This window comes from Helianthus annuus, chromosome 6 (assembly GCF_002127325.2).
Source record: "Helianthus annuus cultivar XRQ/B chromosome 6, HanXRQr2.0-SUNRISE, whole genome shotgun sequence".
NCBI classification, from domain to species: domain Eukaryota; kingdom Viridiplantae; phylum Streptophyta; class Magnoliopsida; order Asterales; family Asteraceae; genus Helianthus; species Helianthus annuus.
Window position 1 is genome coordinate 59,761,396 of NC_035438.2, and position 26,115 is coordinate 59,787,510.

Consider the following 26,115-nt stretch of genomic DNA (forward strand, 5'->3'; position numbering starts at 1 on the left):
AAGTACAACTTAATGTCCCTGATTTACCATTTGCAATCAAGCAATCTCTAAACCAATTGTAAAAAACTAACCACTTGTTAAAACACACAATACCACTTGTAGGAATATTACGTCTACATCACCATTTTACCAATCAGGATGCCGATTCCTGCTTCGCACTTACCAACCTAGAAGCTCCGGCGTAGTCCTTCATCCTGCAAACATTAAACACATTTCAAAATCTTACAAACAAATTTTTCAAACACTAGAAAGATGCCGATTCCTGATCCACGATATAAACTTGGGATCTCCGGCATAGTCCTGCGACTATCATGGGAAACAGACTTCCATCCAAGTCTTTTCAGACTTGATGGCTTTCAGCTCTTGAGCCGTAGGGTTGTATGTCGTCTTTTTAGTTGCATAAAAATCTTTTACCCCCTTAGCTCTCCCACTCAACATTTTCCCAAAAATCTTTTTAACATTCCCGTTGAATGTTTTCTCGAAATCAAAATCATTCTTTTCATTGTAGAACGGATTCGAAATCTCAGTTTTTCCAACTTTCTTTTTCACTTCTTCAAACTTCAATGATGGAAACTCTTCATCATTCACTGAAATTTTCTCCTCAACCTGTGGCTCTTCTGGCTTTGTGGAACCAGATTTATCGCCGACATTCACTTCATCTTTCTTCGCAACCCACACCTGGTTGTCTTTTCCTTTCTTCTCATATTTGTTCTTCTTTGAACACTCACCAACCTCAAATTTTGAATTCTCAAAAAATTTAGGTCTATTGGTTGGTGTGTCAACATCAACAACTTTCTCTTTCAACTTCTGAGAAACTCCCTGTTTTGATTAGACACTTTTTGAGCAATTCCATGCAATGTGACCAGCTTCATTGCATCTATAACAGGTTCTAGTCTCTCTTAGATAACATATATCAGCTCCATTCTTCTTTCTGTCAGCAAGAAACTCTTTATTAGACTGTCTCCAGAACGGTTTCTGCTGTTCCTCCTCAACACTTCCACCTGACACAAATTCCGATTTTGTTTTAGAATTTTTCATATTTTTATCATTTTCTGATGGAACATAACCAAGGCCTTCCTTTTTGTAGCTACGATTCTGGTTAGATTTCTTTTGAAAACCAGACCCAGAATTGTTGCCCTTTTTCTTATTTAAACGTTGCTGAACTCTAGAAGTATATTTTTTAGATTTTTCAAAACTTTTCAAAACTTTTAATTCTGGAATATTAACTTCTATAAGTTTGAAAGTTTTGTTTATTAGTTTCGTTTTAATACTCATTATCGGGAACTCTTTATTGTAATATAATTTGTCCGAACCATTCAAAGTATACACAACTTCAAATGTTTCATCATTCAAATCTGCCTTTGACAATAAAAATTCTTTACTATAAGACTGGTTATCCGACGAATTTTGACTGTTGACTGACGACTTTGACTTTCCAGACCCAGATTTCGACTCAGACTCCTCATCAGTATCCAACACCTGATCGACCACCTTTTTGATTAATTCAGACTCATGATCAGTATCGGACGAGGTATAAGTGACATCTATGTTATCTGGTAAAACGTCAGTTGTGTCGGTTTTAAGCTTTATATTGACTGCTTTTTCCAATTGCTCCTCATTTGGTCTCCTAGGTGAATAACCATCCCAAATCGGAGGCGGACATTTGTTGTAACTAACAGTCGATTTCTTACCACAGTCTTTCTTGTCTTTTAGCTTCTCATCTTTGAAAGCTTCCATACCTGCAACAGTTGGGTAAATACGATCAATGAGATAATCAGAACTAGAATAACTTTGCAATAAGCGTCTAATTCTCTCATTCTCTATCTTTTCCGTCTCCAACTCTTGCTTCCACTTAGCACTCTCTTCGATGTAGAAGTTTATTGCTTTTTGTTTAGTCATTAAAACTGCATTCAACATCGTCAGTGCTTGTTCTCTCTCTGAGTTAGTCTTTTGGAGGCTAGTTACTGTTTTATTCAAAACATCGTAAGATTCTTTCACATAGTTGAGGTTGAACAGTAACTGCTCCTTTTTCTTCTCGTACTCAGCTATGATGTCGTCTTTAGCTGCACAATTCTTGCAGGCTTCCAAGCACTTCTCACACGGCTTGACGACTTCAACAATCTTCTCAACTTCGATTGTTTTAACAACTTCAACCACTTTTTATTTTTCGATCACCTTTTCTTCTTCTTTCACAACCTCGGTAAACTTCTTAGTGACACTCTCAGCATTCTGAATATCACCTTCAGATTCAGCTTGTTGTTCTTTTGCAGCTCGTTTCTCCTTCAGTTTCTTCATTCTTTCTGCAAAATAAAAATGAAAACTTTCAGGAGATAGATGAGTTTTTGCAATATTTATATGTTTTTCTTCCTCATCATCACTGCTGCTGTGATCAGGTGATTGATCAAACTGTATAGATTTATCAGAATCACCATCTAATACATCAGAATCAGATGGTGTTTTATCAAAAACAACTTCTTTTTCTTGAACATTTTCATTTTGTACACTTTTATCAGAACTCTGTAAATCTTCATCTGAACCCTGTAAACCTTCGTCTGAACTTTCTGAAACTTCCCCAGAATGTTCTGAAAGTTTATCAGTACTGTCTAAACTTTCATCAGATGACACAGATTTTTCATCTTCACTTTTCACAGTCTCTCCAATTGATTTCATCCAAGTAGCAAACAAATCTGGCTCTCGGACGATCTTAGCAATGAAGGCTTTGAACTCTCCCTTCTCATCTACAAACATATCCCAGCTGAAACCTTCTGGTAGTTTCTCATCATCTTGATCAATAATGCGTGCTGCTGTGGCTTCAGATGATATGTAATTACTCCAGCTGAAATCTACCAAACATGCTCTCTTGGGATCTTCAATCTTTCTTCCGTGAGCTGTCTGTGGTTCTTGGGATTGACCAACTTGCTGATAGATAGCTTTGCGATAGTAATCATCTTTCCCGAATGGATTCTGTGCTCCGCTAGCTTCTCTTCCTTTGCACTCCCGCTTGAAATGGCCTTTCTCCCTGCATCGAAAACAAGTAACTTTAGATTTATCAAAACCTAAAGTAGAGACATGTGCATCAAGAAAGTCATTTCTCCCGGTAATGGTTTTAAACTTCTCAGCTCGTCGAAGAACACTAGCAAGACACCATTTGATATCCATGAGTTCCATTTCTTCGGCATCTATCTGATCGTAATCCCCTTTTGTAAGCATAGGATTTCCGATCCGACCAGCAACAAGCCCTTCATAGGATAACAGAACAGAACCCAGAAGTGCCATATGGTCTTTTGCAGTGTCTTCAGAGAAGCTTTGACCTTCTGGAAGGTTGAGGGCTATATTGCATTGAATCACATATCCATTTCCTGTTTTTGTACTCTGAGATTGAAAGCTTGTATTTGTCTCTTTTGGATTGACATTCGGAAATGATGAAAACCCGCTGCTAATCTTATTCAAACCCTGATCAGCTTTTTCAGATGAATCACCAGCACTGAACGCAGTTTGAGTTTTTGGACTTCTCTTAGATTCAGTGGTTGGAACACTACCCCGGTAGTACATCTTCACGTCCTGTTGACCACTTGGACTGTTCATTCTCGCAATCTTTTGCTGTTCAAGATCCTGACTTTCTATTTTTTCAATGAACTGTGAAATAGTCAGCCCGTCATACACACCAGTATTTTTTAAAATCATCAAATACGTTCCCCACTCTTTCTGGGGTAACGCGTCAGCCAATTTATCCACCCATTCCTCACGACCTTTCTCAACTCCCAACATCGATAACGATCGCACCAAGTGACAGTATCTCTCGATTAGCTTTTTAGTATCCTCTCCCGGCAAACTGCTAAACAAATCGAATTCTTTCTTTAACAGTGCTTTCTTGCTCTTGATCATGTTTTCACTTCCCTTGAATTTAACCCTAAGAGCATCCTATATCGACTTAGCAGTTTTGTCGTGCTGTAACAAAATGAATATATCTTCCTTTATCGCCTGCTGCAACAAACTGATCATCATTTTCTCGGCTCTATACATTGCTCGTTCTTGATCAGTAAACTCGGATATCTCTTTAATAACTTGCAAATCTGTTCGAGGCAAAGTGTACTTCTTCAATATGCATTCCCATGATCTGAGATGATTGGCCTGAACCCAGTTTTCAAACCGATCCTTCCACCCATAATACTCCTCAATGCTCATCAATCTAGGGGGCTTTTGAGTCGTTCCCGTCTCGTTTTCTAAATTCATTACTTGAGCAATTGCGGCTGGAGTAGTCGATGTAGCAAAAGAGTTGTAAAACTCGGAATCCATACTGACTTATAAGCGAACTAAACAGATGACAAAAAAGCGAACCAACTCTGATCTAATAAGCGAACCAGAAAGGTACACACAAGCGAACCAGACAAAGTCCTTTGGAGCGGACCCTTATAAGCGAACCTTCCCAAACTTGACTAAAAAGCGGACCAGACCAGTACTTTGGAGCGGACCGAGATGATCAAATAAGCGATCCTGTTATGTACTCTTGAGCGAACCAGAAATGAATTTGGAGCGGACCAAACTTCTAATTTCGAGCGAACCAGGAAAAAACGGTACAGATGAGCGAACCAGCTGAGACCAGAAAAGCGAATCAGACAGTGATTTAAGAGCGGATCTTGATGACGTCAGTACGAGCGAACCATATAACGAACATGATTTAACCTGTTTTTAAGTTGTATTATGTCCTGAAACTTTCAAGGGTTTGTCTAAGTATGATTATGCAAAATCTGTGAACTTTTGAATAAAATTTGACCGTGAAATCTCTCGGAAATGAGAAAAGAAGGTGTAGAAGAAAGAAGAAACAATGAGAAACAGCTACAATCTGCAGAAAACCTCCTCCCAAGCTCTGATACCACTTGTAGGATCGTTTTGCTGACCCGAACGAGTCGTTCAGAGGTTGTCTCTTGCGTTTCAGATGCGGAATAATAAGAAATGCAAGTAGATATAGCTTGTTCTTCCTCCTAACTGCTTGTTTTATTGATTTGAAACGTTTTACAGCTCAATCGTCACACCGGCAGAGCTTCGGCGTGGAATCTAACAACAACGTTATGAGGTCCGCTCAAACAACTCCTATATATAGGCAGTTGGGTCCGCTTATGTGTCGTATGACCATAAAAGCGGACCAGCTTAGTTCACATAAGCGAACCTTGCTGTCAAATAAGCGAACCAAAACCCTAATGTTCATATGAGCGGACCTAGCCTATATAAACTCCTGTTTTCTCGTATTACGTGCCCTATGCTATACATTACGACATAAGACCTGATCCTAGACACCTAGACGCAATCAACAGATGTAGTGCACTAACACCTACCTTCAATAGGTTTATGGAATTTTTCTGAATTTGGACATGAATTCACCTGTAGTTATCTAGGTTTTACTTCTACACACTATATCATCCCTAATTTAACCAAATCACAAACATGCATCATAAAATTTCAGATTTCCTAAATTCATGAGAATTTCAAGTAGAGAATTCTCATCAAATTTCACATACCTTATAATCCCCTCGCAATGAGGATCACGATTCTAAGCTTGGATTTCGTTTTGGACCAGATTTGCACCTTCAATTTTGAGATTTACTGGATGTTAGGGTTTGAGAATGGGGGTGTCACCCCCTGCTTGTTCTTGATCGACCAGACCCCCAATTTGGGGTGTTTGGTTTTGTTTTTGTTACTATTAGTAACTTAAGTTTCAGTTTTGACAAGTTTAGACCCTCAACTTTGATTTATCCTTAAGTTTAAGTGTTTTAACCCTATTAAGAGTTATTTCAAGACTTGTAATTAACTAGGTTAAAATTCCTAGTTGGTTGATTCTTGTTTATTTATACTTTTAAATTTTAATATAAAGATTTATATTTTCGGGGTGTTACAAGTCCACCCCCGTTAAAAAGGGATTCGTCCCCGAAACCGAATTACGTACCAAATAAAGTAGGGTAAAGCCGTTGCATCTCCTCTTCGGATTCCCATGTGGTATCCGCCCCCTTCTTGTGTTCCCATTTGACCCTTACTTGATTGATCTCTTTATTCCTTAACGTTTTCACCTTACGATCCAAAATCGCAATGGGCCTTACTACATAGTTTAATCTGTCATCCACCTCGATGTCATCGTAATGGATATAAGTTGACTCATCCGCTAGACATTTTCGAAGATGTGACACGTGAAACGTGTTATGAATTCCGCTTAGTTCTTCCGGTAGTTCAAGGCGATAGGTTACCTTTCCTACCCGTTCGATAACCGTAAACGGTCTGATAAATCTTGGGTTCAACTTCCCTTTCTTTCTAAACCGGATAACCCCTTTCCATGGGGACACTTTGAGCATGACTTTGTCGCCAACCTGGAATTCGATTGGTCTCCTCCTTTTGTCAGCATACGATTTTTGTCTATCTTGAGCCGCTTTCAAGTGAGCCCGAACCACATCAATCTTTTCATTGGTGGCTCGTACTATATCTTGGGGGGCAAGTTCACGTGGGCCCACTTCGTCCCAACATACCGGGGTTCGACATTTCCTACCATAGAGCATCTCGTACGGTGCCATCTTAATGCTAGCATGATAGGTGTTGTTATAAGAAAACTCGACCAATGGTAGATGAACATCCCAACTGCCTCCAAAGTCGATTATACATGCCCGTAGCATATCTTCCAACGTTTGTATTGTTCTTTCACTTTGTCCATCTGTCTGGGGATGGTATGCAGTGCTGATGAACAATTTGGTTCCCATCTTCTCTTGGAAATCTCACCAGAAGTTTGAAGTGAACCGGGCATCTCAATCAGACACAATGGATACCGGTACTCCATGGCGCGCTACGATCTCATTGGTATAAACTTCAGACATCTTTTCGGACGCATACGTTTCACGTATCGGAATAAATTAGCACTCTTAGTTAATCGGTCAACAAATACCCATATAGTATCAAATCCGCGGCTCGTCCTTGGTAGTTTGGTTAATAGGTCCGTCGTAATGTGTTCCCATTTCCAAACCGGGATTTCTAATGGTTGAAGTTTGCCGTATGGTTTTTGGTGCTCCGCCTTGACTTGTAGACATGTCAAGCATTTCTCCACGTATTTAGCAACATCTCTTTTCATTTCGGGCCACCAATAGTTTTGTTTTAGGTCGTTATACATCTTGGTCGCTCCGGGATGAATGGAATAACGGGACTTGTGAGCTTCATCGAGCAGAAGCTTTTTAACTCCACAGGTGTTAGGGACCCAAATTCTATTGAAGCGTGTTTTTAAACCATGATTACCTTCTTCGAGATCCTTAACTTGGCCAACAATCCTTTCCTTTCTCCAGTTTTCCGTCTTTACTGCTTCATTTTGTGCTCCTCGAATTTGTTCAAGTAAACCCGAGGTCACAATAAGCTGCAGTGATTGCACTCGTATCGGAGCACAATCCGCCTTTCGGCTCAACGCATCCGCCACCACATTAGCTTTTCCGGGGTGGTAGTGTATCTCACAGTCATAATCCTTGACCGTTTCCAACCACCTCCTTTGTCTCATGTTTAATTCCTTCTGGTCGAAGATATATTTCAAACTTTTATGGTCGGTAAAGATTTTACATTTTACTCCATATAAGTAATGCCTCCAGATTTTTAAAGCAGATACCACTGCCGCCAACTCCAAGTCGTGGGCCGGGTATTTCTTTTCATGGATCTTCAATTGCCTCGAGGCATAGGCGATGACCTTGCCTCGTTGCATTAAAACACATTCGAGCCCTGAATACGACGCATCCGAGTAAACCACCATATCGTCAACTCCCTCCGGTAATGTTAGCACTGGAGCTTGAGTTAACTTTTCTTTGAGCGTTTGGAAAGCCTCCTCCTGTTCGACACCCCATACGAACTTTTCCTCCTTGCGAGTCAATTTGGTCAATGGCAAGGCAATTTTGGAGAAATCCTGTATGAATCTCCGATAATATCCCGCGAGCCCTAAAAAGCTTCGGATTTCTGAGGGATTTCTTGGAGGGTTCCATTTTGACACAACTTCTACCTTTGACGGATCCATTAGTACTCCATCAGCACTAATGATGCGCCCAAGAAACTACACCTCTCGTAACCAGAAGGCGTACTTCGAGAATTTTGCATACAATTTTTCTCGTCTGAGTGTCTCTAATATTTCTTGCAAATGACACACGTGTTCAGCTTCATTCTTCGAGTATACTAAAATGTCATCGATAAATACAATCACCGACTTATCTAGCATAGGTTTGCAAACCCGGTTCATGAGGTCAATGAAAGCCGCGGGTGCATTAGTCAACCCAAAGGGCATTACAAGGAACTCATAATGCCCGTACCGCGTACGAAATGCCGTCTTCGGTACGTCTTCCTCCTTGACTTTCAATTGGTGATAACCCGATCTAAGATCTATTTTGGAGAACCAACTTGCTCCTTGTAGCTGGTCAAACCAATCATCGATTCTTGGGAGTGGGTATCGATTCTTCACCGTGAGTTTGTTAACTCTCGGTAATCGATACACATGCGCATACTATCGTCCTTCTTTTTCACGAATAGAACTGGTGCGCCCCACGGGGATACACTCGGTCGGATAAACCCTTTTTCTAGAAATTCTTGGATTTAAGACATCAATTCTTGTAACTCTGACGGCGCAAGTCGATACGGCGCCCTGGCCACGGGTTTTGCTCCCGGAATCAATTCGATTCCGAACTCTACCTCCCGTTCTGGTGGTATTCCCGGTAGTTCTTCCGGGAACACATCTTCATAATCGCGTACCACCGGCACATCCCCAATTTTGAGGGGTTCTTTTTCCGATTCGCTTGCGTATACCATATAAGCCTTGCATCCATGTTTCATAAGTTTATGGGCTTTGATACGTGGTCGAAATCTGGTGCTTGTAATTGTTTAATTTGATGTTTTTACACAAGTTTTAGTTTTGAATTGCCTACTCTTTATTAGATGTGTGTTTTGCAGGTCTAACGGAGTTTAAAGAGCTTTTCGAGAGCTTTTCTAGTCACCGGAGCGAAAACGGAACCACCGTGATGCGAAACGGGTCAACCGGACTCAAGAAGTGGACGAAACAGAAAAGCAGATATCTAGGCACCGTCGCCGACGCCCATATGGGCCGTCGCCGACGACTGGTACAAGTTTCCGTCGCCAAGATCGTCCGTAGGCAGCGAGTTAACACGTCGGCCATTTTTTGGGTTCCACACACCGTCGGCGACGGGCCCTTAGGCCGTCGGCGACGGTTCTTAAAAACGGTCCACGCGAATTAGTTGTGATTTATTGTGGGGACGAGTTAAAGACATCTCTCACAACCAAAAACGGGAGTTACACTTTGTTTGTTTCTGAAACTTGATCTTGGAGCCAATTATTGATTATTCTTGACCTACCATTCCATCTACCATCCTTCCAACAACCCGAATCAAGGAGATTTCACAATCATCTTCTTGAATCGAAACCCTAGCTCCATCAATTCTCCAATCCATCAATCCCATCATCCATTCACCATCATCACTCATCCAAAACCCTACCCTTCAACCATCCATCCATCTTCAAGCTTCGCGATGATCCAATTCACGTTTCCAACATCCGGTGATCAAGTTTCTTCGATCATGCTTGGCTAATTTCTTGGAGGTTTCACCCCGTTGTAGGTTATTGTAAGTCTAGGGTTTGAACAATGTTTTAGATTGATTTTGTGACAACTTGAATTGTATTTGAATGGATTGACAATTGTCTTGCATTTGAAATATATTTGTGAATTGTCGAATGAGTTATGAAATTTGACTTTGCGAAATAAGTTTGTGCAATTATGCCTTGTCATTCAAAAGGTTTTACTTGTCCGAAGTAATGAAGTGCATTGTGGTCCGTGTTATGCGTTGATCGCAATTGGCACCTAAGCTTTGATGATAGAAATCCGTTAATAACATATTCAATTGAATTAAAACTAAAACGTGTAAGAACCCTAGGAGTGCAATTACTGAACCGGGTGTGAACCTTGTTTTTTCTATCTTGTCAAAACCTTTATTTACATTATTGCAATTGTTAGTTTTTAGTAGTTATCAAACAAATTACTTTAGTAATTCTAAATCACCTCTTTCAATCAAATAAAAATATACAAAAAAACAAGATAGCAAGCTTCATAAAAGTGACAATTTCTACATTTCATTCAAAGTCCATTCGCAAACCACATACTCTTCGTGGTTCGACCCCTTGCTACCACTAACTAATTGTTAAGGGTAATTTGGGACTATAAATAATATCTTTGACCGGAGCGCGACATTAACTAAGTCAACGAGGTTTGACTCGCTTGGGGTTGACGCCTACGACTATTATGGGTATGATCAGTTTTTGGACAACAAGAGAAATGATGCTGACCCAGTGAAGCTTTTATAGGATACACTACCGGGATCTGGGGGTGCAAGCGATGCAAGAGCCCATTTGTCTTTGATGGGAAAAATACTTCAAGGTATCTCGTTAGAGAACATTATGGTACGGTTCGGAGACCGGGGAACGGTGAAGGCACCCGACTGTCGGGTTTTGCATGCTTTGTTATATGGGACGCCCAAGCTCTCATGGCGTCAAATTGTTATGATCAACACCTGGGATACACGGGAATCGTTTAAACGGAAGATGATTCCCTACGCAAGGTTGATTAGCGCCATGATTCTCCAACAGAATGCATTGCCTCAAGATTCACTGTGGGTATCTAAGCCCATTGACCAATTCAATTTCGCCACCATGAGGCGACACTGGAAGATAACTGTGAAAGCTTTTGGTCATCTACATACGGTCGAAGACGAACAAGGAGATAGTTATCGGTTCAATGATAAAGAGGGCGATGAAGAAGAAGGTGATGAAGAAGAGGGCGATGAGGAGATGCCCGACGTTGAGGAGGAGACTGATCCTTTCGGTCCATGGGGACCGAGGCGTAGGTACAGGAAGCAGCATAGGGAAATCTCTGATGATGTGGCAAATTTCGTGAACCAAAGGCAATTACCGTCATACAGGTTGTGGGTCCGTGGGACACAAGCGGTTTACGACAATGTATCGGTAGGTATTGGTGAAGCGAGAGAACACCATGAGAGCAGAAGAGAATGGGAAGAGGCACAAAGGGCGTACTCACAAGAGCAATGGGGTTTTCAATCGTCTTTCCGCGAGAGGGTGGAAAAGCAGTTGGAGGAACAGCAGCTGCAACATGCGTTGCAACAATCACAAATGGAACGCATGATACAGTTGCAAGAGGAAGAAAGGGCCCACATACAGAGATGGGAAGAAGAGGAGGCTAGGTGCCAAACCGCACAAAGAGAGTTGGACCAACGCCGATGGGGAGCGATGGCCTTCTCTAACCAGATGGCGATTAATAACTTCAAGGTGCTCCATGACCAAGAGCGCCATCAAAGAGATTATCAAGCCGGTCTTCCATATGCTGAACATTCGGGGTGGACCGATTACCCCAACCTTCCTCACCCGCAAGGGCCATCTGATCCAACCCCTCATTGGCCCGAAGCAGTCGGCTCGAGTTTCGTTCCGATGTCGTACCAACCGCCACCTCAACAAGAGTCAAGCCCACCTCAACAAGAGTCAAGCCCAATGGATAACTACAGGGATATGCTTGAGGCCCTCACTGGTTATCCGTACCAGCCAAACCCGCCAGTGAACCCTAATGAAAGATATCAGCGGTAGAGGCAAGGTACGTTTTTTGTTGTTATTGTTGTATATTATTATTTCGTTTTCGTTATTTTCATTTTGTTATTTAAATTATCGCCTAGTTAAATGAACGTTGTAGGTGTGTTCACTATATAACCCTCACGAGACCTCTCGTCCTCCCAAGCTATTGGGGGGTTTAAAAGGGCTTGTTGCATGAGCTAAATGCAACCGTGATTCCTACGAAAGTGAGTTAGGTGTGTTGTTGTTGTAATTTATTTTTCCACAAAAAAAAAAATCAAGGTAATATAACGCATGACTTGGTAATACTTTTATAAAAACGGTAGAACTACAATCCTAACAAATTTCAATGGTTGTGAGAAGCATGCTTCTACACAAGGGTTAGAATTTGTAGGTATATGATGTTCGAGAGACAACCGGTTTTATGAAGAGAAGAAGGAAACATGGGCATCAAGCGACAAAAATCAGGTGCATGCGTTTCCTTTTTACCTTGATTCGTAGTTTAGTAATAAGTGGAGTGTATTTTTGTATTTTATTTCCGGGGTGAAAATTTGGGGGAATTAGCCGTGTCACATCCCTTGTGCATCTAATACTCTAGTTTTCACACATTGAGGACAATATGTACTTCAAGTGTGGGGATGGGGGAGTAGTAAAAATTTTCGTTTTTGACCCGTTCATTTAAACACTACACATTGAGGACAATGTTTACCTCAAGTGTGGGGATGGGGGAAAATTTCAAAAAATTTTCAAAATATCTTGTCTAAAAAAAGCGATCTTAAAAGCACAAGTAACTAAGTCAACGAGGGATGTCACAAACCATTTGGTCTTTTGTCATGGTCAAGTTCAAATTAATAGCATGACGGGTATTTAGTGGGTGGTTATTTGGGAATAATCAACCTAAGAAACTAGTAGTTTATGCATGTCACATACCATACCCTTCTAGATATGTGAGAATTTGAGCCACTTTTATATCATAAATTACATGTTTGTGTTTCTTTGTTTGAGTGGACCATTAGTCATATATTGTAGAACTTACAACTTTTGATACGTTTGAGAATATAGACCGAATACAAGCACGAGAATGATTAAGGCATTAGGTAAACCTTTTCTCTTAAAACCATTTATCTATCCTTACCCAAATAAATCCCCTAGTTGCCCAATTTGAGCCTAAACCTTTCGTTTGACCACCTATACCCATAACCGCTAAACCTTTTCTTTTAAGCCCGTGTGATGAAAATTCGATTATAGGAATTACATTTGTATAGTTGTTTTGATTGTTTATGAAAAAAAAATCAAAATTAGAAAATGTTATGAAAAAGAGTTGAAAAGGCATTGAGAAAAATACAAAAAGATGTGTTAGTAGTCGTTGAATAAAAGGCGAAAGTTGTTGCCTTATAGTTGATAGTTGTATTTAGTTTTGTCTAGGTTCGTGGTTTGTAATAAAAATTGAATTTTCATCGCCTTAGCCACTTTAAAAATATCCCAATTCCTGCCCTGAGCCTAGCCCCGTTACAACCCTTACAAGACCTTATGACTTGTGCTTAGTGTTCGTGATCAATAGTGGAGAATGATTGAGTTGCAAGCTTATGCGGGTATATGTTCTAATCGGTTTGAGTGCATATTCTTTGAAGTGCTAATACATTATAACTATTAGCCAATTTATAAGCCCAGTGAAGAGAACATTGTGAGGGATGTGCATGAACTGTTGGTTTCACGGGCGGGTTAATCTTGGGTAGCTATTTATGCAAATAAAATCACATTACCGTTAAATATGTTGAATATTGTAAAGAGTTTGAACTTTAGCATGACATTGGACCTTAACCTTCGTCTCGGGAATGCGGAGTATATTCGTTGTTTGACCCACGTGAAAGTGAAAAACAGATTTGCTTGAGGACAAGCAAAAGACAAGTGTGGGGATGTGATACGTGGTCGAAATCCGGTGCTTGTAATTGTTTAATTTGATGTTTTTACACAAGTTTTAGTTTCGAATTGCGTACTCTTGATTAGATATGTGTTTTGCAGGTCTAACGGAGTTTAAAGAGCTTTTCGGGAGCTTTTCGAGTCACCGGAGCGAAAACGGAACCACCGGGATGCGAAACGGGTCAACCGGACTCAAAAAGTGGACGAAACAGAAAAGCAGATATCTAGGCACCGTCGCCGACGCCCATATGGGCCGTCGCCGACGGCTGGTCCAAGTTTCCGTCGCCAAGATCGTCCGTAGGCAGCGAGTTAACACGTCGACCATTTTTTGGGTTCCACACACCGTCGGCGACGGGCCCTTAGGCCGTCGGCGACGGTTCTTAAAAACGGTCCACGCGAATTAGTTGTGATTTATTGTGGGGACGAGTTAAAGACATCTCTCACAAACCAAAAACGGGAGTTACACTTTGTTTGTTTTTGAAACTTGATCTTGGAGCCAATTATTGATCATTCTTGACCTACCATTCCATCTACCATCCTTCCAACAACCCGAATCAAGGAGATTTCACAATCATCTTCTTGAATCGAAACCCTAGCTCCATCAATTCTCCAATCCATCAATCCAATCATCCATTCACCATCATCACTCATCTAAAACCCTACCCTTCATCCATCAATCCATCTTCAAGCTTCGCGATGATCCAATTCACGTTTCTAACATCCGGTGATCAAGTTTCTTCGATCATGCTTGGCTAATTTCTTGGAGGTTTCACCCCGGTGTAGGTTATTGTAAGTCTAGGGTTTGAACAATGTTTTAGATTGATTTTGCGACAACTTGAATTGTGTTTGAATTAATTGACAATTGTCTTGCATTTGAACTATATTTGTGAATTGTCGAGTGAGTTATGAAATTTGACTTTGCGAAATAAGTTTGTGCAATTATGCCTTGTCATTCAAAAGGTTTTACTTGTCCGAAGTAACGAAGTGCATTGTGGTCCGTGTTATGCGTTGATAGCAATTGGCACCTAAGCTTTGATTATAGAAATCCGTTAATAACATATTCAAGTGAATTAAAACTAAAATGTGTAAGAACCCTAGGAGTGCAATTACTGAACCGGGTGTGAACCTTGTTTTCTCTATCTTGTCAAAACCTTTATTTACATTATTGCAATTGTTAGTTTTTAGTAGTTATCAAACAAATTACTTTAGTAATTCTAAATCACCTCTTTCAATCAAATAAAAATATACAAAAAAACAAGATAGCAAGCTTCATAAAAGTGACAATTTCTACATTTCATTCAAAGTCCATTCGCAAACCACATACTCTTCGTGGTTCGACCCCTTGCTACCACTAACTAATTGTTAAGGGTAATTTGGGACTATAAATATTATCTTTGACCGGAGCGCGACATTCCGATCAGGCTTCTAGCATTGAGCATAGCACCGGGTTACCAACTTTTTCACCGTATATCGTGACTTGCTTTCCGCTAGGAGACGTCAGTTTAATTTCCTTTCGGAAACAAACCACCTTCGCGTGGTATCGGGATAACCAATCCATCCCCACGATCACTTGGAATTCTCCCATCGACATCGGAATCAAGTCTATTGTGTATTCTTCGTCATCAATGCTCATTTTACAGTTTTCACATACATCACAAACAATAAAGCTCTTGTTATTACCTATCTCTACTTCTAAAGGCATAGGTAATTTTTGTTAGTACAAATGTAGGATGCCGAATAAATCCATATGAAATAAAGGATTTATTCGCACCCGTATCAAATAACACACGTGCGGGAATCGAGTTTATAGTAAATATACCTGAGACCACGTCAGGTTCGACTTTTGCTTCTGCAACGGTCAATTGGAAAGATCTTGCTTTTGCTTTCGGGGCTTCACTTTTCGAGTCTTGCCCATCTTTCTTTCCAACCAGTTCTGGGCATTCCGATCTTTTGTGACCCGGTCTATAGCAATTGTAACAGACAGTCACTTTCTCCGGGCATGATATAGCCATATGTCCCGTTTTTGGCATATGGGACAGGGCTTGTCCTTGAACCGGCATTCGCCTTTGTGACCTTTCCCGCAAATTTTACAACTTGGCGACCCACCTTTCGTATCCGATTTCTTCGTGGTTTCATTTGTTCGTGCTTTCTTGGTAGGGCTTGGATTTACCTCTTGCGCCCTCCGTTCACCCCGTTCAATGCTCTTTTTCAATTCGATCTCCCTTTCCCGAGCTGCATTAATGATCTCGGTAAGGGTCTCATATTTTGAAGGGGTTATGAACTCTCTATATTCTGCACTCAACATGTTGTGGTAGTAATATATCTTATGTTCTTCATTCGACACCAAATCATCACAGAACTTCATCTTATCCAAAAACATTCCCGTGATCTTGTCTATGGACTCACCCTTGTGCCTGAGTTGCATGAATTCTTCCTTGATTGTATTAATGACCGCTTTGGGACTATGATGTTTAAGAAACGGTGTCTTAAACTCCTCCCATGTCATGGCCTTAGCCGCTTCGCTTCCAATCTCTTTCTTTTTGTTATCCCACCAATCTTTCGCTTGGCCCTTTAATTGACCCGTACCATAGGCTACGTAGTCATTTTCATCACAATGAGTTCTCTCGAATACTCACTCGATATCACTGAGCCACCGTTGGCATACTATTGGGTCTACTTCCCCATTATATACCGGTGGTTTGCATGCATGAATTCCTTGTACGAACAAGACTTTCGTCCTCCAGATTTTTCTTTTGCTAAATTAGTGTCGTCTTCTAATTTCTTGATTCTCTCGTCAACCATTGATAAAACTGTGTTTTGAATTTTATCAATAAAGCTCGACAAGCTATTTTCGATCGCCTTTCCAACCTCTTCGGCAATCACTACCCTCATTTGTTCGGTGACTCTTGGCACCGCATCATCATCACCTCCGTCCGCCATCTTTATTACTGAAATGTTTACGTAGATAGTTAAACATTCCATTTATAATACATGCTTTACTTGTTTTGATTCAATCAAGTTCTCAACTTGATTCAATCGTTCTTGTTTCATGCATTTCTTGTGTTTGAGTGAGCTTACACGCTCTTTACATGCATAATTTATTCATGATTTATTTCTATATTTTCTAAATCTATTTAAACTATTAACTCTTACGGATGCTTGATCAAGCTTGAACCAAACACATCTTGTTAGCACTTGTAGTAAATTTTGCTATTTAATTATAGAAACACACATAGTTTATACAACAAAACATGTTTTTGTCTTTTTACAAGGTTAAGTTAATAAGTGACATAACATACTAACTTGTTTAAAACGTGACATTTAACAAAGTTTCAACAACAACATCCAAGTCTAGCTAGCATAGAACATTGCGGAAGCATTCAAAATATGTGTTCGGTTCTTGAATTCCTTTGCTTGATCATCATCCATGACAACGAGCCGTACCTAAGGTCAAAACCATCCAAAATATTAGTTTTGATAACATTAGAATGTATGAAACCAAGTTCCAATATGAAAATATAAAAAAAAAATAATTTTCCTGCTTTGATTCTGCTGCGTGTCGCGGGGGAATTCCTGGAACCTTCCGCGTGTCGCGACGGTTCCCGCGTATCGCGGGGGTCTAAAAGGATTCTTCCGCGTGGCGCGGGGGAACCCTTTTTCCAGCAGGTGCAGGTTTAAAACCTGCATTTTTACCCAGCTCCGGAAATTCACTATTTTCCAGCTTTAAAAGGTCATAACCTATTGCTCGGTAGTCCGTTTTTACCGATTCTTTTTCCTATGAGTCCGTAGTAAAATCACGGATCTAACCATGTAAATTTCACATCACAGAAACCGAGATGCCAACGACTTGTCCCTGAATTCCTTGTTTCGTTTACCCAACCCATTAACAAAGGTTGCATTATACCACCCCTAAAGTTTAGGGCTATTATCATGCTTCTACAATTATCAAGTATGCGCATTTGCTTCCCTCCCGAGGGTCACTTGTGCTATAATCGTCATGCTTATTTTCACGATTTTAACCATGCTTTCCGGAATCATTCAACAAGTGAATGTTCCGAACTATCATCCCTCTATAAGGGCTCATACTTTTGACCCGTTTTACTTGTTTAATTCACTTTGTCACTTCTGTGACATAGTGAGTTTTTCCTTGTTTACGAATCCCGACATAACAACATGAAGCTTATCATAAATGAAATTTAGCGAGACTATAGATTACGTACCTTCAAAGCGCACCCTTTAAGCGTGTATCACCCCCGGCTTGACCACTTGACGACCCGGTTTCTTTACCTAAAGAGTTCCATTCGTATCAAATTTAGAACTCTTTTATACTCAATAACGGACAATATATTACTGAAATCAAATCTGCGTTTTGTCCGATTATTAACATTTTGATCTTCACTTAGGCGTCTTTACAAACACTTAGTGATCAGATTTCTACATAAGTATTACTAGGTTCTTGACATGTTATTTTCACCCACTCTTACTTCGATTAGGCGATTTGCACTAACTTTCAACATCAATAATACTGATTTTAACACATGAATTCAGTCTCCACTAGAATATCATCCTAAACCCTAGTGTTCATCATTATCTTGTTAAACTCATAACCTACCTTCAATAGGTTTATGGAATTTTTCTGAATTTGGACATGAATTCACCTGTAGTTATCTAGGTTTTACCTCTAGACACTATATCATCCCTAATTTAACCAAATCACAAACATGCATCATAAAATTTCAGATTTCCTAAATTCATGAGAATTTCAAGTAGAGAATTCTCATCAAATTTCACATACCTTATAATCCTCTCGCGATGAGGATCACGATTCTAAGCTTGGATTTCGTTTTGGACCAGATTTGCACCTTCAATTTTGAGATTTACTGGATGTTAGGGTTTGAGAATGGGGGTGACGCCCCCTGCTTGTTCTTGATCGACCAGACCCCCAACTTGGGGTGTTTGGTTTTGTTTTTGTTACTATTAGTAACTTAAGTTTCAGTTTTGACAAGTTTAGACCCTCAACTTTGATTTATCCTTAAGTTTAAGTGTTTTAACCCTATTAAGAGTTATTTCAAGACTTGTAATTAACTAGGTTAAAATTCCTAGTTGGTTGATTCTTGTTTATTTATACTTTTAAATTTAATATAAAGATTTATATTTTCGGGGTGTTGCATGAACAATGTTCCCGTACATTTACATATGCATAGTAACATTTGTTCTTTCTTTCACTCACACCTATTTATTATAAAATAACTAACTCATTCACATAAATAAAAAAACCCGTTATAAATGCTCTAAATGCTAACTTATATATTAAACAACCAGAAAATGACAATCACTATTTCCGTTTTTAGACCATGTGTATTGGTAATGCCCCTACCCTTGGGCGTTTTGCGTCATGTGGTAGCACAGTCAGCAATGGGACATTACGGGCGTTCTCTAAAACGGGTGTAGTGGGGATGTGAGCATTGTGGCCATTGTGGGACATTATGTTTGTAATAAATTAAATAAAAAATATCAAATAATCTCATTGGACAAACAAAAAGGAAGATCAAGATGATTGGAGAAAAGGAATGAAGCTGGACGTGGAAAAAACAACGCCAAAAGCAAATTGGGCAAAAAAACGCCCCTGGGGTGGCGTCTGGGTGTGGTGAGACATTTTTGAGGCAAAAAACGTTCAAATACTACCGCACTACAGATGGTCTTAGTGTCCGATATTGAAACCCTACCCCTAGGGTCTTACCGTAAAAAGTCAATAGATATTTTCATTTGGATACTAAATTATTTTCCAATGTCAATACTAATCTATACTAAATTATTTTCCACTTCATATTATACTCATTTTTATTGTTATTGTTATACCAAACGCGTTTTAACAGGGAAACGATCGTATGAAATTCGGATAAGAATCATTGGACCTTTTCAAGGTACTTTACATGTCCAATTTTATGACCCCACTCGCGTTATACGTTTCTAATATATATATACAAGTCCTTACGACTATTACTCTATTAGTCTTCAGATATATTAAACATACCAGCCCCTTCATTTTCATTTATTGTTGTAACCAAATTCTTAATTAACTTTGTTACTGTCTAATGGCTGCTCAAGACATGAATACTAGCCGGAAACCCTCTTTGTTAGGCCTGCTGAAAATCACGGTTAAAAAGGTCCTATTCCTCATGAAAGCAACCAAAAAACCATGGCGTCTTGCGGCCGCAATCCTTGCATGTGGCCATGGTCGTGGACGTGGTGTTCGCGCTTTGAGCAGCAGGCGGTGGAGCTTCAACGAAGGCATTGGGTTGATGGCAATCATGTCGTCCCCTTCCGACCATGATCGCAGCAACTCGTTAACTCCTTACATGACACCTTCTCCTGATTTCTCCCCGGAGCTACAAAACTCTAGAAGCTTTTTTACTTTGCAAAGATCCAGCAGTTTCCCGGAAGAAGACGATATTGATAAGAGATCTAGTCTGTTTATAGCGAATTTTCGTCGACACTTAATGCTGGAAAGAGAAGCTTCTTTGCGACTCAGAAACATTATTGAGGCTAACCGCAGACGATCCAAATCCTTACCATAAGTATGATCATGATAAGTATGTATGGGTCTTTTGCTTTATATGAAGTAGTTAATATTTATTGGTGTTCTTGAGCAATTATTTTGGTGTTGATAATTTGTTCAAGGGCTGGGTCAGATGGATGAAATAAAGTTTTGAAGAAAGAGTCAAGGGTTTGATCATATATACAATATTTGTCTTTATTTTGGTGACGAAATCTTCAGTTGTTCACTTGTTTGTTTTTACCATTTTCATAAATAACTATATGTAATTGCGGTTAATATAGTCGCTCTTTTCTGGGTTGTGTTTTACTATGTGAGAGCTTCGTAACCAACCAAACATTGTCCAAAACGTAGCTAAGATGAATAAGATATCGATACTTAAAGTTTCAAGACTGTGAAAATTTGAAAGAAGTTTAATGGAACTTCTCTCACATAAATGTGGGACCCTAAAGTCCTGGGGCGGATCTAGTGTATAACAAGGGGTAATGCCCGCTACCCCTTGGCGCTCTGGCGTAGTGCAAAATTAGTGTAAATTTTGAAAAAATTTGACATTTTTTCTATTTCGTTACCGCTTATTTATAAAACGTTACTGTTTGGCGCGAATCCTAGATCCGCCACGAGTAAAGTCCACACCCTAGCGCGCATACACGCATGCAAGGTGTGTGCGGTTGGCAAAATATGGCGTTTTGGGATGTGCTTTAGTTCCCATTGCTCTCAAGAACACAAAAACACACTATTTTCCAGCAATTTCGATGGTGATGATCCACTCTGGAGTCTGGAAGTACTAATGGTTTTTTGTTTTTTGTACCCTGGTACGTAGACAAAAGCATTCTTAGCGGGGACACGAAATATGTTTTAACAGATTCGTGTAAAACACGGGCCTTAGTGATTTTACTTCTACTCCATTCTTCCTACTTTAATTTTCAAGTGTAACCAGTAGTTCTGTTCCCTTTCAAGCTGTATTCATTTTTATTTATATTGTATTTTATCTTCTTTTATAAAACTGAGAGCGATCTCTAAAATATAACTCAAAAAATGATTATCTTGTAGGAACTAGGTTCACTTTTTATTAAATATATTACAAAATAAATAATAAATAATAACGAGACTCTCGTTATTTGTGGGAAAATTCGACTAGTCCAATACCGGTTACAAAAATAAATAAACCAATATAAAATACAAATTAATTGTACCAATCTTGATTCAAGCCATCATCTTTGGAAGAACTTCAACCGCACCATCTTGTACAGACCTCCGCTGCAAGAATGAACAAACTGTCGTTGACGGTTTTGGTTGAGGATCGTGTTAGACACGGGGCCCTTAAAACAGATTTCGCGCCTCCTCTCAGACGGTCTGTTTCCAGGATACAACAACCGAAACGGTAGTTGTACTGCCGGAGATGACACTCGCGCCCGAGATTACACCGGGTATAATTTGGTGTTATTGGAAAATAATGAAAAGAAGTTGTATATATTTTAGAGTACTCCTTTAAAAATATGTTGTGAATGTTTCTAATATTTTTATGACATTCTCTCATCTCATCTATACAACCTAATAAAAGCCTTAATTAGGGGACACATGTCCTCCTCCTAGGGCCTCTAAACCTCATTTTCCCGCCAAAAATCCTATCTCTTCATTTTCTTTGAGTGAACCCGACACGGGATCCGAATTGTCTATTCGGGTCACATTGTTCCTTCCATATTTAAGGCTTCAAACCGTTTCTTCTACATTCGCTTTGGGATTCTTAGGGTTTTTTTCCTTTCTATCATTCTTTTTCAGCAAGAAACCGTTTCTTCTACATCAAACCCTAGCTCTTGTTAACGTATCTTCTAGATCAGATCGATAATGGTAATTGCTATTGATCTTGAATCCCAAAAATCATCTATTGAGACTCCTTCATCCCTCAAACCCTAGCTGTTGTTAACGTATCTTCTACATCAGATCGACAATGGTAATTGCTGACGTGAAACACCATCTTCAAGGTACAATTTTTCTGATCATTCAGTTTTTAACATCTAGGAAACAACCGGCTTTCATCTTTATCGGTATTTGATTTCGCAAAAAACTATGTTCATCGTTTGTTTGTTTACAGATCTATGGTTTTGCGTTGGTCTGAGTCAACAACGATGGTACCTGGAAGGATGAAAATGTTGTTCTCATTTTAGGGTTTTCAATTCTTCACTCCAATGTTGGTTTATTTTACAATATCTTTCTTTGTTTCAACTTAGTTTCACCGATTTTTTGTTAACATTAGGGCTACATTGATTTATTCATATTATTGTTTTTTTTTTGTTCAAATTAGGGATTTTACTAATCATGTTTATCTAATGAAGATCCCTTGAAGAATAAATCTTCTAAAGTTGCCAATGCATCAATTCTTGCATGTAAGATGCGCTAACTGAAATATTATTGTTATTTATTTATTTTGTTTTTTTTTTGTGAAATTATTTTGACCTTTTGATGGAATCTGGATTATTATATGTTGTTTTACTATTATATAAATTAAAAAAGAGGAAAGAATTACAGGGGACAAGACCGATTCGAGCAGTTTTTGGAACTTTGGGGGGGGGGGATAAACTTGATGATGGTTTGATCTTTATACTTATAAAATCAGTTTTTAATGTAGCGTCATTGGTGTGAACTTTTCAAGTTTTTAGTTGCTTGAATCAATGCTTGATGATGATGATGATGATGATGATGTGGTAAATATTGAAATGGAGTTATACATGGTGTCAAAATGTGTAAATTGCAAAGTCCCTTGATGTGGGAAATTGTATCTCGATGCAAAACAGGTTTGACCAAAATTTTATGTATATATGAATGTTTGGGATTTCAGTTTGTCTGCAAATCTTACTATATCTAAACTTTCAGTGGCATACAAACTCTCCAAGAGAAAGACTGTTGACACCTTGCAGTCTCTACTTTCTACACATTATTCTTTTCAGCAAAAGTGCAATGGTGAGAAATTTTAATCCTGAAAAAGTTGATGCATTTAGAAATATTAATTCTATATTTTTACCTGATTTGTTGACTGTGATTCATATGTTTGCAGATGATCATGGTGAACAAGAGTATCAGCATGTTTTCTGGATTTGTCCGGTCTAACGACGAGGTTATATTCTTTGATTTGTTCAATTATAGACTATTTTTTGAATTCTTTTCAATTATTTAAAATATTTTGAATTAAAATAATGTTCTTTGATTTATATGTGCAGTAGGAAAAGCAAAAGTTAGAGACGAAAGACAAGCTTGACAAATTCACTAAATAAAAGTTGGAGTTTTTTGATATTTTAAATCCTCAAATTCACTAAATTTTTGTTTATATATTTTCAGGAAGAAGTTTTGTTAAAATTATCATAGTTTCTAGAATCTCCACTTGCTACAATTGAAGTCCTGCTTGCTGAAAAAGAACAGGTTTGTTTACACCTTAAAATGGTTATATCGGTATTTGGTTTGAACTGGTCGGGTGAATCTGGTAATTTGGTTATTTTAGTTCAATGTTTGGGCAGATTGGATCACCGATGATAGCACAGATGTTGGCGGCTAATCTCATTTTGAATCGAAGCGTGTAATTAATTAGGGTTTGGAGGCTAATCTTTTTTTTTATCAGAAAGTTAGGGCTTGAAGAGCATCCAACAATGCCTTCGGTGCTTTCGCTCGAATTTTTTATTATTCCTCCTTTGGCTACCTCTTCTTATATCGGTCGTTCGTATTCTCATTGTCTTAAACGTCATCGTTGTGGTAATCTTATTAGTTAACAATTGCTTTATTTTTTGTTGTCAAATTAGTATCTGTTTCTGCATTTGTTGACCTTTTTCTTCATCATCGTCATCGGTTTACTGTTTTTGAGGCGGTCAATTAGTTGTATCAAGAGACACGAGATTGTTTGGATTGGTTTCGGTTTCTGCGTGGTTGAAGTTTGGTCAAACCTAGATCTGATCTTGCTAAAAAGGTACTATTTTTTATATGAATATAGTTTTGTTTTTGCATATGAAAGTAAGATTTGTATATTAATTGCGTGGATATTGTTTGGGAAAGGATATATTGTGGTTTTGATTGTGAAAACGTGTTTGTTGAAAAGTTTGTTGGCATTTTCTTTCTTTTTTGTGTTTGTATTTGTATTAGATGCTTTGATGCGCATAATGTTAGTTTGTTTTGCATTTAAGGACTAAGAGGACACATTTGTGTATTAAATGGGGAAAGTGGCATAACTCAGCTCTTTATTGAGCTGTTATACAATGATACATATATAAATGCAAAAGATAGTCTGTTGGCTTTGCGTTAGATGCTTCATTTTTTACGCATTTAAAGATTATAAAGAAGTGGCATAACTCAGCTCTTTACTGAGCTTTTATACGATGATACATATATAAATTCAAGTATAATATGTTGGCTTTGTATTAGATGCTTCTATGCGCATAATGTGGTTTTGTTTCTCATTTAAGAGTTATAAGCCAACATCTGTGTTATTTTGAGGATAACAGTGAGTGTTTCTCATTGTATCTTTTGCAATTCATTGTTAGCCAAACCTTAATTGTCAAATTGTTGCTTTCATAATTTTACGTTTGATTATACCTCCTTATAATTTTTGTAAGTTGGGTTTACAAGATCATGCTTATCATCTTATTTACTTCAGTGTGGATTATAAATTTAGAAAGGTGTTAGGGGAAGGGACAACATAGAGATAGAGTTATTCGTTGACATGTTGTTAAAGCCATTGCTGAATTTTCACCTTTTAAAAATGGTTCTTCTATCTTTTTTCTACAGGTCCTAGATTGATTGTACATTTGTACATAAGAAGCTACAACAACCACAAAACATCAGGTTCTTGAAGATGAAAGAGCATGAATATATGTAGAGGTGCTACATCAAGTAGTGTTTTTACTTTTATTAAGTCAAGGGAAGAGGAATTGATCAAAGTATTTTTGTCATAAGGTAATTTTTTACCAAAATTTTGTTGGAAGCATTTTTTTTTCAGTTTCAGAATATTTAAAAATATCATGTATGTCGGAGTAGAAGTTATGGATAACTATTTTTTTGTAATTTGAAGGTTTGAGATGCCATATAGTATCTGGTGTGGTGGTTACAACTATATAAATTTCAAAAGGCGAGAGGTTCATGCAAAAGCTACTATTTTTTGTTTCACTGATTGAGGTTTGACCATAATATTATGTTACATATGCTTTGTTACCTGTTAGTTTTTGTTTCAATTCGCTTCGTGTTATACACTAATTTCCTCCTTTTATGAAATACAGGGGCAAACGTTGCAATGTCTAAATTCGATGCTGAAGACTGGCTGCGTTTTGAGGCATGGAACAAAGAGTCTGAGATAAACAACCCTACCAACATTGAGAAATTGCTGAGATTCAGGGTGTTTCAATAATATCTCCATGAATTAGGCCTCTAACAGAAGAGGATCCCATACGATCAAATTCGTTGGGTGTGAACGTACTCACGGACCGCACTGATGAGGAGATGGAGAAGGACTTCAGTGGATACGAAGGTGAAACCGAGGAAGACGATGACGAGGTCGAGGAAATGGACGAGGACCGTGTTGATGAGATGTCTGTCATATGCCAAAAAAGAGGTTGTAAGTTTTTAACCACGATTATCATTTAAGTACAAATAACATCTTTGATTACAAGATTTAGCAATGATATGTAAATAATAAATGTTAGGTGATGAAAGTAATTGTTGATGGTACCATCATCATCTTACGCAAGTATCTGTTGTTGTGTACAATAAATGTAATCATATAGTTATTTATTTGTTTTTTTAGTCTTTTTGAGCTTTCAAAACATGTAAATATATCAAATGGTAAATTAGTTACGTTAGCCTATTAACTTAATACGTTTTTAGGTTAATTTGTTTGACCATAAATAAATATTTAGTCAACACTAAAGGTTAACATTATTTAAAGAAAATTTGGTATTAATTTAATTTATATTTTTGGGAACCTTCATTTTACTATAAGTAATCGATTAACATGTTTAAGTAAG

General features: G+C 38.6%; 1 protein-coding gene and 1 long non-coding RNA gene across 13 annotated transcripts; one reads left to right on the forward strand and one right to left on the reverse strand.

Annotated features, from left to right (window-relative positions):
• Positions 1-5,933: 5,933 nt before the first annotated feature.
• On the reverse strand, positions 5,934-6,557 carry LOC110866026. Its single transcript, XM_022115380.1, has one exon. It carries the CDS (start codon positions 6,555-6,557, stop codon positions 5,934-5,936), a length of 624 nt encoding a protein of 207 aa, XP_021971072.1.
• A 15,273-nt stretch (positions 6,558-21,830) lies between these two features.
• Positions 21,831-25,898, forward strand: LOC110864249. Of its 12 annotated transcripts, none has more exons than XR_002549757.2 (11): positions 21,831-22,098; positions 22,209-22,304; positions 22,419-22,500; positions 22,743-22,908; positions 22,988-23,074; positions 23,169-23,228; positions 23,332-23,530; positions 23,610-24,068; positions 24,884-25,051; positions 25,167-25,270; positions 25,372-25,898. It is a non-coding gene; the product is annotated as an uncharacterized LOC110864249 (long non-coding RNA). The 12 variants fall into 12 exon arrangements; XR_002549759.2 differs by having other exon boundaries at positions 23,626-24,068; XR_002549763.2 differs by having other exon boundaries at positions 23,332-23,345; positions 23,450-24,068.
• Positions 25,899-26,115: the final 217 nt, after the last annotated feature.

Bases quoted from the DNA above. Each gene is read 5' to 3' on its own strand.
- LOC110866026 (XM_022115380.1), bottom strand. From the start codon at position 6,557: ATGGCACCGTACGAGATGCTCTATGGTAGGAAATGTCGAACCCCGGTA.